This window comes from Gossypium hirsutum, chromosome A12 (assembly GCF_007990345.1).
Source record: "Gossypium hirsutum isolate 1008001.06 chromosome A12, Gossypium_hirsutum_v2.1, whole genome shotgun sequence".
Classification (NCBI taxonomy): Eukaryota; Viridiplantae; Streptophyta; class Magnoliopsida; order Malvales; family Malvaceae; genus Gossypium; species Gossypium hirsutum.
Window position 1 is genome coordinate 79,157,426 of NC_053435.1, and position 14,904 is coordinate 79,172,329.

Consider the following 14,904-nt stretch of genomic DNA (forward strand, 5'->3'; position numbering starts at 1 on the left):
TTATAATTAACTCGTAATAGAAGAATTTTAATAATATTTACAATTAAACTGGGACTAAAATTTTTAAAATAAAAGAAAAGGGGTAAATTCCAAAAACAAAAGACTAGAATGCACTTTTTTTTTTCTTAATTTATCTACCTCAAGGAATCTAATAACTAAACATTCGCATTCAATAAACTCTTTAAAAAATTGACACTGAACACGAACCTCCCTGCCCAAATCCAAAACTATATATACTCTTTTCATTCTAACCAAAAAAAAAAAAAAGTATAAAAGAACAAAAATTACCTTTTGTGGAACTCATGTTGATGTCACGTTTCCTGGAAAGTAATTATATATTTTTAAATTTTTTTTGAAGGTTTATTTCATATAATTTAATTTAATCTCTGCAATAGAATTATGGAAAACAAAGAACGGCTAGATGCTTAGAACGTGTAATCATTAGAAAAAATAAGAGAAAAAATTCCAATGCTGAAGATTCAAAGGCGAAGGGAAGGAGGAGGAGAAGTCTCTCTTTCTCTGTCCTTCATTACTTGAATTTTTTAAATTTTTTCAATTTAATCCTTTTTCGACTGTCAACGGCTACGTCCGTCTCCGTTTGTTGATAATGATGTTTTTCATTTGGATCGAAATTAAAAAAGAAGAAACAAAAAACAAACGAACGGTGTTGATGTTTTGATTTTTTGAATGATTTGAAGTGAGAAAGTGAAATTTCAAATTTCGAACGTAAATTTTCGAATGCTCTTTCTTGTTTATCCGATCCGTAATGTTTATGTACTTTTTTGTGTGATTTGGATTCGTTCATGAAGTTTATGCTTTGGATTTCAGGAATATGGGATTGATTTCGGGGATTTTGATGGGAATGATCTTCGGTGTTTCGTTAATGGCTGGTTGGCTTCAAATGATGAAATACCGAAGCGGGAAACGAATCGGAAAGGTGTTGGTTTATTTTCCTTGTGCTTTTTTATGAAGTTATTAATTATTTGGTTAAATTTCTTTGACTGAATTCAGTTTCTTATTCCTTTTGTTTAATTTCTCGTTAATTTTTTGCTAATTTTCATTGGTTGATGAAACGAGTTGCAGAGAATTCTGGAGTTATTGAAAAATGTTTGTATTATAGGACTTTGAATCGCAAGAATTGCTTTAATAGATATTGAACATTTGTGTGGCTAAATGTTTATAGCTCAATGAAGGAATTTAACTCATTAAACAACCCGCATTTGTTATCAGTAGATGAGTTGGTTGCTGTGTTTAACTTTAGCTTTGCTTGAAAGAACTGTGTTAACATCCTCAAAGAGAAGGAATTATTTGTTACCTTGTTCATTTAGAATATGACTATATGTGGTTGGGCAGTAATAACTAAAAAGAAACTAAATGAGCATTATGAGGTGGTTTTACAGTATCTTCTTCTATGCTTAATACTGAAAAATGTTCTTATTGATTGTTTCTAAATTCATTATATGTTGGATCGTTTAATGCAAGAATGTTGTAATGAGTTACATTTTAGTTTGTCTTCAAGAAACTGAACTTTTCAGTATGGTAATTTAGATATTGTGACTTGGTCAACTTTAAACTTTTGAATCTATTCGACTTTTCAAATGCTTAGTAACTATTATTTGTCTTCTTTGACAGGCAGTTGATATAAAAACTCTTTCGACTCTCAATAGAGACGATCTTAGGAAAATTTGTGGAGATAATTATCCTGAATGGATATCTTTCCCTGTCTTTGAACAGGTTGGTTTAATGGTCTTAGATTAATTACTACTTCTAGTAACTTTTTCCTTAGGCTACCATGATTGTTGAAAAGTTTCGTATGCTTGATTCAACTTGTTGAGACCAAATTTCTATTGATTCACTTGCATTAGTGCAAATTTGTTCTTCACAAAGATTAGAATATGATCTGTTTCGTTATATATCTTATACTTGAAAAGAAAGAATAAAATCCATTCCTTTTTTGCATCGGTATCTGCCTTATCCTTCATTTTTCTTGAAGGGAAATAGTCTCTGGCAATTTGTTTGAGACGGTTGGATTTATTGTCCAGTTATCTTTAACATCTACTGCTAGTGCATAAAATATGCATCTCAAAGACTAGATACATTTGCATGTGTCAGGTATAGAAAAAGGTGTTTACATTTTGGTGTTAAGATTTATGCAGTGTAGTTGCTTACTGTCTTACACTATGTTATCCTTTTAGGCAAAATGGTTGAACAAGCAATTGAGCAAATTATGGCCTTTTGTTGCAGAGGTAAGATACTTGTTCTTATATATATTTTTTGCTATAAGATTCATAGCAGTTGCTGGTTATTTATTTCAAAAAGGCTGAGAGAGGCTTTTGTGTAACTGAGGTTTTCCACCTTAAAAGATGAAATTTAGGCAGGTTGTTCAACTCTTTTGGAGCTTTCTGAAGTGAAAATAATTGAAATTATTCTCTATGTAACTTTTAATTTAGTATTTTTTTCATAGTAGATAAACCAGTTTTAGACTATTGTGTTGGTTGTCCGCAATATTAAGCATTCTGAGCATCAATATATTTTAATGGAACTGAATTGGGTTTTGCTGTTTATTGTCATTTTCTGGGGAAAGATATGATGAGTTTAAATGGCTTCCCGTAAATGGTACTGAGCCAAAGTTTGTCTAACATGTTATTTTCAGGCAGCATCAGCTGTGCTCAAAGAATCTGTTGAACCACTCTTGGAAGACTACCGACCTACGGCAGTTAACTCACTGAAGTTTGCCAAATTGTCTCTCGGAACTGTGGCTCCGAAGATTGAAGGTATAAATTAATAGATTTTGCTCAGAATAACTTTTGTATCTTTTAGCAAGGAAATCTAATTACAATAGCTGGGGTCTTCCTTCAGCTAGTTGAGTTTTCATGTTCTTAAGTCCTAAGGATTCCTTTATAAATGCTATGTAAATGTATACAACATATCTATACATGTCCTCTTTCTAAGCATTTCTACCCGCATGGTTACTTATGGAAAATGCAGGTATTCGTGTTCAGAGCCTTAAGAAAGGTCAAGTCACGATGGATATTGATCTTCGGTGGGGTGGTGATCCAAATATAGTTTTAGAAGTTGATACACCTGTTGGTAATATACCAATTCAGGTTGGGGCATTAACAACCTTTCAAGATTGTCATGCTTGTGAAATTCTGATATGATATATTTTGGACACTTTAGCATACCATGCTACTTTTTCCATTTATAATTTGAATCCTATGAGATGATGCTTTTGGCTTACTATTAATGTTTTTCTCTACGATACAGTTGAAGGATCTTCAAGTTTTTACGGTTGTTCGAGTCATTTTCCATCTTGCTGAAGAGATGCCTTGTATTTCTGCACTACTTGTTGCTCTTCTTTCTGAGGTACCATTAGAGTAATTTCTAAATGGCTGCAATCTTACAGGGGTTTATTTAGATGTTTTGGTTGAACAAACTTTCCTGGATGTTTTACAAAAGCTGTTTAACTGCCCAATAGGTGATACATGCAACTTGCTTTGTTGTATGATTGTCTTGAATCTGGAAAGACAGGTAGTTATTTATGGTTTTTACTGAAAGTACATACGATCCCTATACAATATACAAGGAAATGCCCAACCTTGTGGCTGTCCCCAAAATTTTTCGTTGTTTTCATTCAACTTTTGGTATGAACTGCTATTTATAAATGGCTTTAATCAAAATACCAAAGAATGAATCCCAGAGTTTTATAGTTTTTGTGGAAATAACTGATACCTTTTCTATACCTATCAGCCAAAACCTAGAATTGATTACACTCTGAAGGCTGTTGGTGGAAGCTTAACTGGACTTCCTGGAATTTCGGATATGATTGATGTAAGCTTTTTGGTGCTGGTTTTTACTTCTTTAAAATATGTTAATATGGGTAAAAATACCATGAGACCCTTGTACTAAGAGTTGGATTGCAGTTTGCTTCTTCAACTAAAAAAAAGGGGCAAATTAGTCCTAGTATGTTAGATTAAAGGGCAAATTGATCATTTATGTTAAAATTTTATTCAATTGTATTGATAAAAACTGGCATAACTGATAGAATAATCAGACGGTGCCATGTGTAGTTCATGCTGACATATATAAACCAATTTTTTAACAAAAGGACCGGTTTGCTCTTTGATCTAATGCACAGGGATTAATATGCTCACTTTTTGAGTAGAAGGGGCAAAATGTAATCTAACTCCTAATAAAGGGGCCTCCATGGTATTTTTATTGTTAATATGCTTTCATTGATTTTGATTATTCATATTTTCTTAAATACACTAGTTAATGTTTTATGTTGTTCCATTTTTACCATATTTTGTAGGATACCGTGGAGTCAATTGTCACAGACACGCTTCAATGGCCACACAGAATTGTTGTTCCAATGGGTGGTACAGCAGTTGATGCAAGGTAGTTCTGAAACTTTTGGTTCGAATTATGGAGTTTGAATGTCATGTGTTGGATGAAGTATCCCTTCTCATTGTGTTATGCAGTGAATTTGAGCTTAAACCTGAGGGAAGGTTGACAGTTACGGTAGTGAGAGCTAATGATTTAAAGAACTTGGAAATGATTGGAAAATCCGATCCCTATGTGGTCGTGCACGTTCGACCTCGGTTCAAGGTTAAAACAAAAACCATTGATAACAACTTGAATCCTGTTTGGAATGAAACATTTGAGTTGATTGCAGAAGACAGAGAGACACAAGGACTAACTGTAGAGGTTCTAAACCACTCTATCCCTCCTTTTGTATTCAATATCACTGTTTGAAATTGACTAGAGCATGTTCCGATATAGATATCGAAATATAACTCTCTTTGGATCTCTAAATACAACGTGAAGTACTGACCTTTCTAAGAATTGAACATATTTGTGTTGGATGCATTTCTTATCAAAAAATGAAAATTTAGTTTTGTATGTTTTGCTAATGTTATGCCTTAAACACCTATTACGGTTAGTTTACACAGTGTTCATTATGGTTTCAAACAGGTTTTCGACAAGGATATCGGGCAAGACCAGAGATTAGGAATCGCGAAAGTTCGTTTGAGTGAACTGGAACCCGAGAAACCAAAGGAAGTTAATCTGAGGCTTCTGGCCTCACTTGATACACTTAAAGTAAAAGATAAGAAGGACAGAGGAACTTGTACCATTAAGGTAGATACTTTGTTTCATTTTTTTGTGTGTGTTAAGATGTTGGATTTTAACTGTGATGTCATTTAACTATTTAAGAAAAGGTATTTTTCCAATAAAAGTGGTATGGAGATTGAGTCAAATTGTATTTTGCTCTCTCTATTCAAAACTTGAGTAAATTAGTTCTTATGCGTTAGATCAAAGAGCAAATTGGTCTTTTTTTTTGTTAAAAATTTCATCCAATTGTACCATTAAAAACTGATATGACTAATGGAAAAACCAAACAGTGACACATATACTATGTGTTGACATATAGAGACTAATTTTTAACAGTAAAAATTTGCTCTTTGATCTAATATGCACGAACTAATTTGCCTATTTTTGAGTAAAGGGGGCAAATTTTAATTCGACTCCTAGTATAAAGAACTCCATGATATTTTTTTCCGTATTTTTAAACTTATAATTTGTATACCAAGGTCACTAAATTATTAATCAGTTTATATTTTGGTCACCTAACTATAAAAAAGTTACAAAATTGATATTGAACTATTCAAAAATTTTCATTTAAGCCACTGGCTGTTAAAATTGCTGATGTATGCCTTCTTTGTTTGCACCAATTGCACCAAACAAAAGCTCTCATTTCCCTTCCTTTCGCCAGTTCAATTTTTTTTATGAAACAGCTTTAAATGTTACGAATCTAAAAACCAGATTCCAAAAAATTTTCCTTTTCAATCTCCAGTATATCATTAGATCAATTTGGATCTAAAATGTGTTCTTCTACTCATTGATGGTTACTGATCTATCGTACAGATTGTCGAATCATTGTTTGAAGCTCACTACCCGTGTTTTAAAAAAAAAAAACTTATCAGCCTAATGACTTAAATAAAAATTTTGAATAGTTCAGTAATTTTAATGAAATCTTTTTGAAGTTGAATATCCAAAATATAGTTTACCCTTTGTATATTTAGTTTTTGTTTTGTTGAGACTCTTTGGTGTGGAATTTTCCTACTCATATGGTGTAGTATTTGAATTTTTTTCTGATTAACAGAAGTATCTGTTTTATACTTTTAGCTTTTGTACCATCTGTTTAGCAAGGAGGAACAATTGGTTGCGCTAGAAGAAGAAAAGAGGATCTTAGAAGCAAGAAAAGAAATGAAAGAAGCAGGAGTTATCGAGAGCACGACGGATGCGGTCGACGCGTCGGCATCCGGGTCCAGTACCGCTACCGGAGGTAGTGGGATCATGGGGAGTGTTGGTAGAGAACTGAGCAAAGCTGGGAAATTCATGGGCAGGACGATAACAGGGCATAGCAAAAGAATTGAATAGGGCATAGCAGCATCCAAGCAAATGGGGATCAAAACCGATAAAAGGAAAATCTCTATATAAGGAGTCAAATTATATTTTACTTTTAAAATGGGTAAATTGATTCTATATATTAAATTAAACAGTAAATTTGGTCATTTGTGTTAAAAAAATTATCTATTTGTATGGTTAAAAATTAATGTGGCTAACAAAATAACCAGATAATAATATTTGGCATGCCACGTGTACTATATAGTGATATATATGGATCAATTTTTAACAATAAAAAAGGATAGTTAGTTTGCTTTTTGATTTTACATATAGAGATTAATTTGTTCTTTTTTAAAAAAAATTAAATATAATCCAACTTTTTAATACAAAAATCTCCATAATACTTTTACCTATGGTAAAAAGAAGCATATGAAATTGCAAGTGATTTTAAAATACCAAAAATACTTAAATGCTTCTTCCTTGTCCTTGCTCTTATAGTCTGGAATTGGATTTTGCATTAAAAAAGAAATTGTTTCATTCTTCAACATAGTGTTCTGATCAGGAAAATTTTATTTACATTTTTAAGAAAAAAATTATTAATACATTCTTTTATTGTATATACACATTGCATTTTAATCATTTTTTTTTGGAACTTCATTAATAAATTTGTTTATTACTATCCAGTAAAAACATTTTTTTTCCATTCATCCATTAAGATAAAATAGTAAGAATGGTGTTTTTTGGGAGAGACCAAAAGTATTGTTTTTATGAAAGTTAACACATTGTTTCATCTATCGTATTCACATATCACATTGTTGATGGGTGAGTTATTTAAAAATTAAAATTACTGAATTTTTTTTAGAAAATTCCTGAAATTTTAGAAAAGATTTTTTGTTTTCCTACTTCTTTTTCATTAGAATTCACAAAAGATTCTCAACTTTTAAGTGCCTTTTGCTTTTGAGTTTTGTAGCATAAATTGGCTAAGATTAAAATAAAAAAAAGGATTCGGATGTATCTTTTTTATTGTAATAAAAAGTAAAAAAAAAAAATACATTTTGAGATTCTCTGTCCTTTCTCTATTCCATTGATGATTTTGGTGTATGATAGTTATTTTTTTTTGGATGAATTTAATTTTAAATCAAATCGATTGTATCGGATTTGAAATTAAATTTTATATACAATCGTTGGTGATAGGCAACTACGAAAAATTAATAAAAAAATTAATTTGTTAGAATTTGTTCATTATATTTTATGGATATTAAAAAATTATTCTAATTAGTAGCAAACAAATGGACTTGAACAGTTGATTTTTACTTTGTTACATATAAAATGTTGAATTATTATTATTTTGTTAATTCCTCACATATATAAGTTGCTAAAGTGTTGATGTCTAAAATAGCGAGTTAATGAACAATTTTAACATTATTATTCAATTGAATTAATTTCTTAAATTTGTAAATTACATGCTTAAATTTTGACATAATAAAGTAAATAAATTAAATGCAAACTATACCCAAAGTCACTGTTAGTAAGTTTATAATTTTGATCACTTAATTTCAAAAAGTTATAAATTTATAATTGAGTTATTCAAAAGTTTTCATTTAAGTTTCTGAGTTGTTAAGTTTAAATTTTTTTTTTAAAAGTTTGACTAGTGAGTTTCAAGTGACGATTCGATGATCGATATGATGAATTAGTACCTATTGATGAGCAGAATAATATACTTTAGATCCAAGTCAATTTGACAGTTAGTTTCAGAAGTCGAAGAAGAAAGCTATTTGAATTTTGGTTCACAAATTCTTGACATTTAAAGTTGTTTCATGAAAAACATTAAATTATAGAAGAGAAGTGGATGGAGAGCTTTCGATTGATGAATGTGATGCGAATAAAGAACACCATATAACAATGATTTTAGCTGTCCAGTAACTTAAAATTTTTTTGAATAGTTCAATCACTATTTTTTAACTTTCTGAAGTTAAGTGATCAAAACGTAAACTTATTAATAGTTTAGTAACCTTCGATACAGTTTACCCATAAATGAATTTCTCAATTTTCATTAAATGTCTAAAAATGGATCCAGCCTGGGCTTTATTTATCTTCATATTTAGACTAGAAAGCCTAAAAGGGACCGGGCCTAGGCTATTAAAGCAACAATTGATTCAGTTCACTGGAAATAGTGATTGACCAATTTGAATTTTATTAACAAATGCTTTAATGATATTTTCGTGTTTAATTAATATTAGCTGATTGAGTCTTAACTCGTTTGGCATTTGTTACCAATGTAGAAGGACATGAGTTTAAGTGCGCTGAAGTGTATTATGAATTGTGGAGGGGTTATGGGTACTAAATATTGTGTAAAAAAAGATATAATTAGAACCTATAATGAGATTGTAAAAACATATTAATATTAATCTTGATTATAATACAATTTAGGCAATAATGTATGTGCATTTTTGAAGGGATGTTTGTATTGTAAACTTTCTTTTTGATTCAATTTTTAATTCAAATGATCCGATTTTAATGAAATATTTTTTCGATCATGTTACTTTGTATGAAAGTATTTATTCATTAACTTTATTTATAAAAAAGGGATAATATATTTTTTAATATTTGAATTTAGTGATTAGATTTATTTTAATACTTGAATTTAGATTAATAAAAGTGTGTAAATATAGCACTATAAAATTGTACCACATTGTTATCTAAAGAATATTTTTTTTAAAAAGTACATAAAATTTTAAAATTTTAAAAATTATATATATATTTCCAATGTTTCAAGTGGTGGTGTGGTACAATCTTACGGTGCCACATCATGCACTTTTACGGAATTCAAGTTTAATGATCAAATTAAATTAAGTTGTTAAATTCATGTACTAAAATGTACCGAAAAAAAAAGATCAAGATAGACCTAAATGTCAAACTCAGAGGCAAAAATTTACATTAACCACAAAAGGTAAAAATATTTCTCCAATCCTTCCAAAATTCCACATTGAGCAATTGGTCCCTCTAAAAAAAGTGTAATTTAATCTCTATCAATCTCAAAAGTGAGTAGCTAAGGATAATTAACCACGACGTTATTGTTATGTAATTTTAATTGATATTATAATAAATTTAGCCCTTGATACTTATATATTTTAAGTAAATATTGACAGAATGTGTAAATGTTACTTATTAAATTTATTAAATTAAGATAAAATTAATAAAATCTGTAAAATTTATTAATGTATAAATAAAAAATTATGTAGAATTGGTAAATTATTCTTAATTCATTTTCGAAATAAATAAAAATTAAATTACTTTAATTTTAAAAAAATTAATTTACTCAAAATTAAAATTATACAAATAAAGCGGAGAGTCCAAACACAATTGTAGTTTGAACTTCCTGGTTAAGGTTCCAATTGCTTGTTATGAAAGTCTCCAATTCCAACTCAGCAACTGAGTACTGAGTTAGAGTTCGAGTCAAACACTCAAAAAAAAAGTCAACAATGCAAGTAGTTACAGACCAAAAGAAGGGAAAAAAATATATTATGTACATATATTAGATCATATGCAGCAGTATCCGACATCCTTTGATCTAAGATCCAACGGTTGTCGGCCGTCGATTAGAGATTTTTATGTTCCCCAGATTTTATAGAATTTACGATTATTATTTCATCACCCACCAAAAGATTTTACCTTTTCGGCCAAATCAGAGAGATTTTTTTTTTTTCAGTCTGTCTCTCTCTCTCTCTCTCCTTTCAGCAATCAATACACTGCGTTGAAGCGATTTAACGGTGATGCCTGGCGGTGGTGGCGACGCGCCACGGGAGCCCACCGCCAACGGTGGCGAATTCCTTCTTTCTTTACTCCAAAAACCCCCTCAACAACAAGAACAACAACAACGGCAATCTCCCTTGCTCTCTGGAGTTACTCCTATGCTTATACCTCAACCGTTACAGCAGCAGCAGCTGCATCAGCAGCTGCATCAGCAGCCGTTGCCGTTAGATCCTGCTGTTGCGGCAGTTGGGCGGGTATTTCCTTTGCAGTCGCCATCTTGGCCGTCGAACGGACGAGATCTCTCCACTCCGTGGGCGCAAACGATTTCCTCGCCTTTGGTTCCTAATTTTCTAGGCTTTCCACAAAACCCTTGGTCTTCCTCGGGAAATCAATTCGTTGGCAATAGAGGGGATTTAAATGATGATTTGAGAAGGCTAGGGTTTCCGAGTGTGGATAATAACAGTAATAATCTGATTAAGAATCTGATTCAGCAAAAGCATCCAGAACAACAACAACAACAACAACAACAACAACAACAAAAGCTTGTTTTTGGTTCTTTTCCTAGTGATATTCAAATCCTGCAAAAGCCAGAGGGTTTGCTTAATGGGAATTTGTTTGAAAAATCGAATCTTGATTTATCGAAACCGGCGAATTCGAGTGCATACGCCTTTCAACATCAAAGTGAAAGAGGGAAACAACAGCAGCACCATGTTGGGAATTACAGAGAAACCCTAAGACCACCGCCGGGGTTTTCAGGAAAGTCTAGAGGAGGAGGGAACCGTGATTTCGGAGCCAGGAGGAATCATTTAGAGCACAATGTAGATAAATTAAGAGCAGAATACAGTCAGTTGAGTAATGATAATGAGATGGGACTTCGTCGACAGCTCGACCACCCTGGACCACCGGCAGGGAGTAATCTGCAGTCCGGTACTGATATCAAAGAGTCTCTCATGGAATTGCATCGGTTTGGTGGCGGCCAGGTAGATGAAGTTGGGGAAAGGATTATTGAGTCATTGTTGATTGAGGAAGAATCTGAGGATAAGAATGACAAGAAGCACCATCGTCACGAGAAGGTAATATTACTTCCTAATGTTTTCATGTTGTAAGTTCGAAATAGTATAAAAATGGATTCTTGTTTAAATTTGGGATTGACTTGTAATTTATTTATACATCAGGAATCCAGAATAGATAACAGAGGCCAAAAGTTACTTAGCCAGAGAGTTAGAATGTTAAAAAGGCAGATGGAGTGTCGCAGTGACATTCATAGGCTAAATGCACCTTTACTTGCTATTTACGAGTCACTTATTCCGCCTAAAGAGGAAAAAACTAAGCAACAACAGTTATTGGCGTTACTCGAGAAACTAGTTTGGAAAGAATGGCCTCAAGCAAAGTTATTTCCTTATGGTTCATGTGTTAATGATTTTGGGGTTTCGAGAAGTGATATTGATATCTGTCTTGCACTTAATGAGGATATTAACAACAAATCTGAAATCTTGTTAAAGTTGGCGGATATTTTGCAGTTGGATAATCTTCAGAATGTGCAGGTTGGTTTGTATTGGTTATGGTTAAACTTATTCAGCTAATTGAGTATATAACTTATTGTTGGCCTTATGTGCAGGCACTGACTCGTGCTAGAGTCCCCATAGTAAAGCTTATGGATCCGGTGACTGGAATTTCCTGTGATATATGCATAAACAATGTATTGGCTGTAGTAAATACAAAGCTTCTAAGGGATTATGCGCAGATAGATGCAAGATTACGGCAGTTGGCATTTATTGTGAAACACTGGGCTAAATCCAGAGGAGTGAATGAAACTTATCGCGGAACTTTATCTAGCTATGCGTAAGTTATTTGTAACTATAATTCTATTCCAATTGGTGCTTGTGGTTGGGCTGTGTTTAGCTTTCTTTGGAACGTAAACATAAATAAAACTACGAGCTAATGATGACCAACGTAGTTAGGATTTGTGCACCTAGAGTATCATTTAATTTTATTAGCAGTTATAAAGTCACCTGTGTAGTTAATGATAATTAGCATTTCCTTTGCAGGTATGTTTTGATGTGCATCCATTTCTTACAGCAAAGGAGACCGGCTATCCTTCCATGCTTGCAGGTGTATAGGCCTCTTTGCTTCCTATATCTGCTATCTCATATAGCTCTATTTCATTATTTCTAGGGTAGGGAAACTTATGGAACTTAATAATTCGGATTTTGTTCTACTCTTTTTATATTGTTAGTGGAAATATTTTTTCCTAAATAGTAATGGTAACATGATATTATATTTGCTTCTTTATCATTTTGTTAAGCTATGGTTTAAAATGTCACCCTTTAGTAGCATTTTTGACAGGAAAAGTACTGTGGACTCCCTTGTATTAGGAGTCAGATTACATTTTGCCTCATCTACTAAAAAGATGGGTAAATTAGTTCTTGTACGATAGATCAAAGAGCAAACTAGTCCTTCTATTAAAAATTCCAGTTACACCAGTTTTTAAGAGTAAAAAGTTTCTAATGGAAAGGACAAGTTTGCACTTTAATCTAACCTAGAGGGACTTATTTGCCTATTGTTTTGAGTAAAGGGGGGCAAAATGCAATCTGACTACTAATACAAGGGCTTCCATGGTACTTTTACCCATTTTGGACATTATGCGTTTAGTTGGTTAGACAACAAGCCTATATGGTTCGTAATTAGCATGCGGTTAATTTCTTATCACATCTATTTACAGCCTTTATTCCTTTGCATGAAACCATTTCATGAGAAGCTTAAATATTGTGACTGACCGTGCGGGTTACTGTTTGGATTTTGCTTCTGTTAATTCTCTTTCAGGGGATGGAGAAAACCTACAATATCACCGTGGATAATATCGAGTGTGCTTACTTTGACCAAATCGAAAAACTTCACAACTTCGGATCTTCTAACAAGGAAACTGTTGCTCAACTGGTTTGGGGTTTCTTCAACTATTGGGCATACGGTCATGATTACGCAAATTCAGTAATATCTGTTCGGACAGGAAGCATAATCAGGTGAGATGGAAACCATTATATTTTGCAGGAACTTTTAGTTAAATGTCTTGACGGTTGCCAAAAGTTGTATGAAACTAGTCTAGTTTTAAGCATCTTATTTGTAGTGAATGTACTCGTAAAAGTATCATGGAGGTTTCTATATTAGGACTCAGATTGTATTTTGTCTCCTTTGTTAGAAAATGAGCAAAAAAGGAACAAGATTAAATTAGTCCTTATACGTTAGTTCAAATAGTTAATTGGTCATTTCTATTAAAAATTTTATCCATTTGTACTGTTAAAATTTGGTGTGATTGATAGAATAAACCAGATAGTGATATGTGGCGTGCCACGTGTATATCATGTTGACGTACAAGGAGGGTCAGTTTTTAATAGTAGAAATGGATTAAATTCTTAACTAGAAGTCCGGTTTGCTCTTTGACTTTAACATACAGAGATTAATTTGCTCATTTTTTTAGTAAAAGGAGCAAAATGCAATTTGACTAGAGAGGCCTCCATAATACCTTTTTCTTGTTATTTCATCAGTTGACCTAGTTATGTTTTACAGTAAAATGCTTCCATTTATGACACTTTTATTTTACAGTAAGCAAGAAAAGGATTGGACGAGGAGAATTGGCAACGATCGGCACTTAATCTGCATAGAGGATCCATTCGAGACATCTCACGATCTGGGCAGAGTGGTGGACAAGTTTAGCATAAGGGTATTACGAGAAGAGTTCGAACGCGCAGCGGATATCATGCAGTTTGATCCAAATCCATGTGTGAAACTGTTTGAACCTTATGTTCATAGTTAAGTAGGTTAAAAAACGGTGTCTAAGTGTGGTATATTTTTAGTCCTATTTGTTGTTTCTTTTTTGGTTATGGGGTCATACTATATGTATTTAAGGTTTTTGTTTTTTTGTTTATGCCCATAAATGTAAAGAATTTTATCAGGTTTAATGAAAACTTCCTTATTTTTCTTCCATGATTTTGAAATATCATAAGATAAATATAAAAGAATTAATTACAAATAAAATATAAAGTCGAGTTGATTGAATTGGCCGGTTTTGGTTTTGTTAAGTTGGTTTATTTGTGATGCGCATCGAAATAACTAAATATATATTTTTACGACAAAATAACATTAAAATATTAGTATAGAGTAGTAGAGTCGAATTCAAAAAGAAGTTATCTAATTTTGCCTTTTCCTCGTGACCTGAATTATTGTCATGCTTCAATTATACCCACAACCTGTGGGTTACAGATTCGAAATTGCAAAAATAAATTTAAGCAAATAAAATAAATGGGTAAATAAAATATTTTAAAATTTAGCCTTAGCCTCGGTATACCCTAAACTTGAATTGATCTTTGAAAGAAGGTTTTTCCTTCCAATCTATTAGTTGGTTATAACGATCGAGGACGCCTCAAACCACCAGCTTTCCAGCTTTTCCTCTTGTAGTTGATTATTCTGGTATGACCTACAAATCGAACCTTATCGATTTGAAAAGTCCAACTCGAATCAATGACTTCAACCGTGTGGGTTGTTTAAATCCGATCACTATCTCCCTTGATGGTATCTAACTAGTTTCTCCCACTTGAACACGCCAATTTGTTCGCAGGATTTTGAATACAACATAGTCGACTTAACTTCTCAACTGTATGCCAAAAGATTTCAACCAAACACACTTTTTGAATTGAAATCGAATCAACTTTAAGGAACGAATTTATGCTATCCTATATAATGGAGAGA

The 14,904-nt window shown here is 32.4% G+C and overlaps 2 protein-coding genes across 6 annotated transcripts; both read left to right on the forward strand.

Annotated features, from left to right (window-relative positions):
- Positions 1–210: 210 nt before the first annotated feature.
- On the forward strand, positions 211–6,733 carry LOC107945626 (calcium-dependent lipid-binding protein). Of its 3 annotated transcripts, none has more exons than XM_016879701.2 (12): positions 211–327; positions 829–937; positions 1,633–1,734; positions 2,196–2,246; positions 2,654–2,774; positions 2,989–3,107; positions 3,268–3,366; positions 3,751–3,831; positions 4,313–4,398; positions 4,482–4,707; positions 4,975–5,139; positions 6,187–6,713. In XM_016879701.2, the coding sequence occupies exons 2-12, from the start codon at positions 833–835 to the stop codon at positions 6,439–6,441; spliced, it is 1,410 nt and encodes a 469-aa protein (XP_016735190.2). In that variant the 5' UTR covers positions 211–327; positions 829–832; the 3' UTR covers positions 6,442–6,713. The 3 variants fall into 3 exon arrangements, with proteins under 3 accessions (XP_016735190.2, XP_016735189.2, XP_016735191.2); XM_016879700.2 differs by lacking the exon at positions 211–327 and adding an exon at positions 419–726 and having other exon boundaries at positions 6,187–6,733; XM_016879702.2 differs by lacking the exon at positions 211–327 and adding an exon at positions 419–726 and having other exon boundaries at positions 6,207–6,714.
- A 3,040-nt stretch (positions 6,734–9,773) lies between these two features.
- On the forward strand, positions 9,774–14,140 carry LOC107945627 (UTP:RNA uridylyltransferase 1). Of its 3 annotated transcripts, XM_016879703.2 has the most exons (6): positions 9,774–11,234; positions 11,337–11,705; positions 11,780–12,003; positions 12,210–12,273; positions 12,985–13,181; positions 13,762–14,140. In XM_016879703.2, the coding sequence occupies exons 1-6, from the start codon at positions 10,182–10,184 to the stop codon at positions 13,970–13,972; spliced, it is 2,118 nt and encodes a 705-aa protein (XP_016735192.2). In that variant the 5' UTR covers positions 9,774–10,181; the 3' UTR covers positions 13,973–14,140. The 3 variants fall into 3 exon arrangements, with proteins under 3 accessions (XP_016735192.2, XP_040938699.1, XP_040938698.1); XM_041082765.1 differs by lacking the exon at positions 11,337–11,705 and having other exon boundaries at positions 9,811–11,234; XM_041082764.1 differs by lacking the exon at positions 13,762–14,140 and having other exon boundaries at positions 9,811–11,234; positions 12,210–12,337; positions 12,985–13,116.
- The last annotated feature ends 764 nt before the right edge of the window (positions 14,141–14,904 follow it).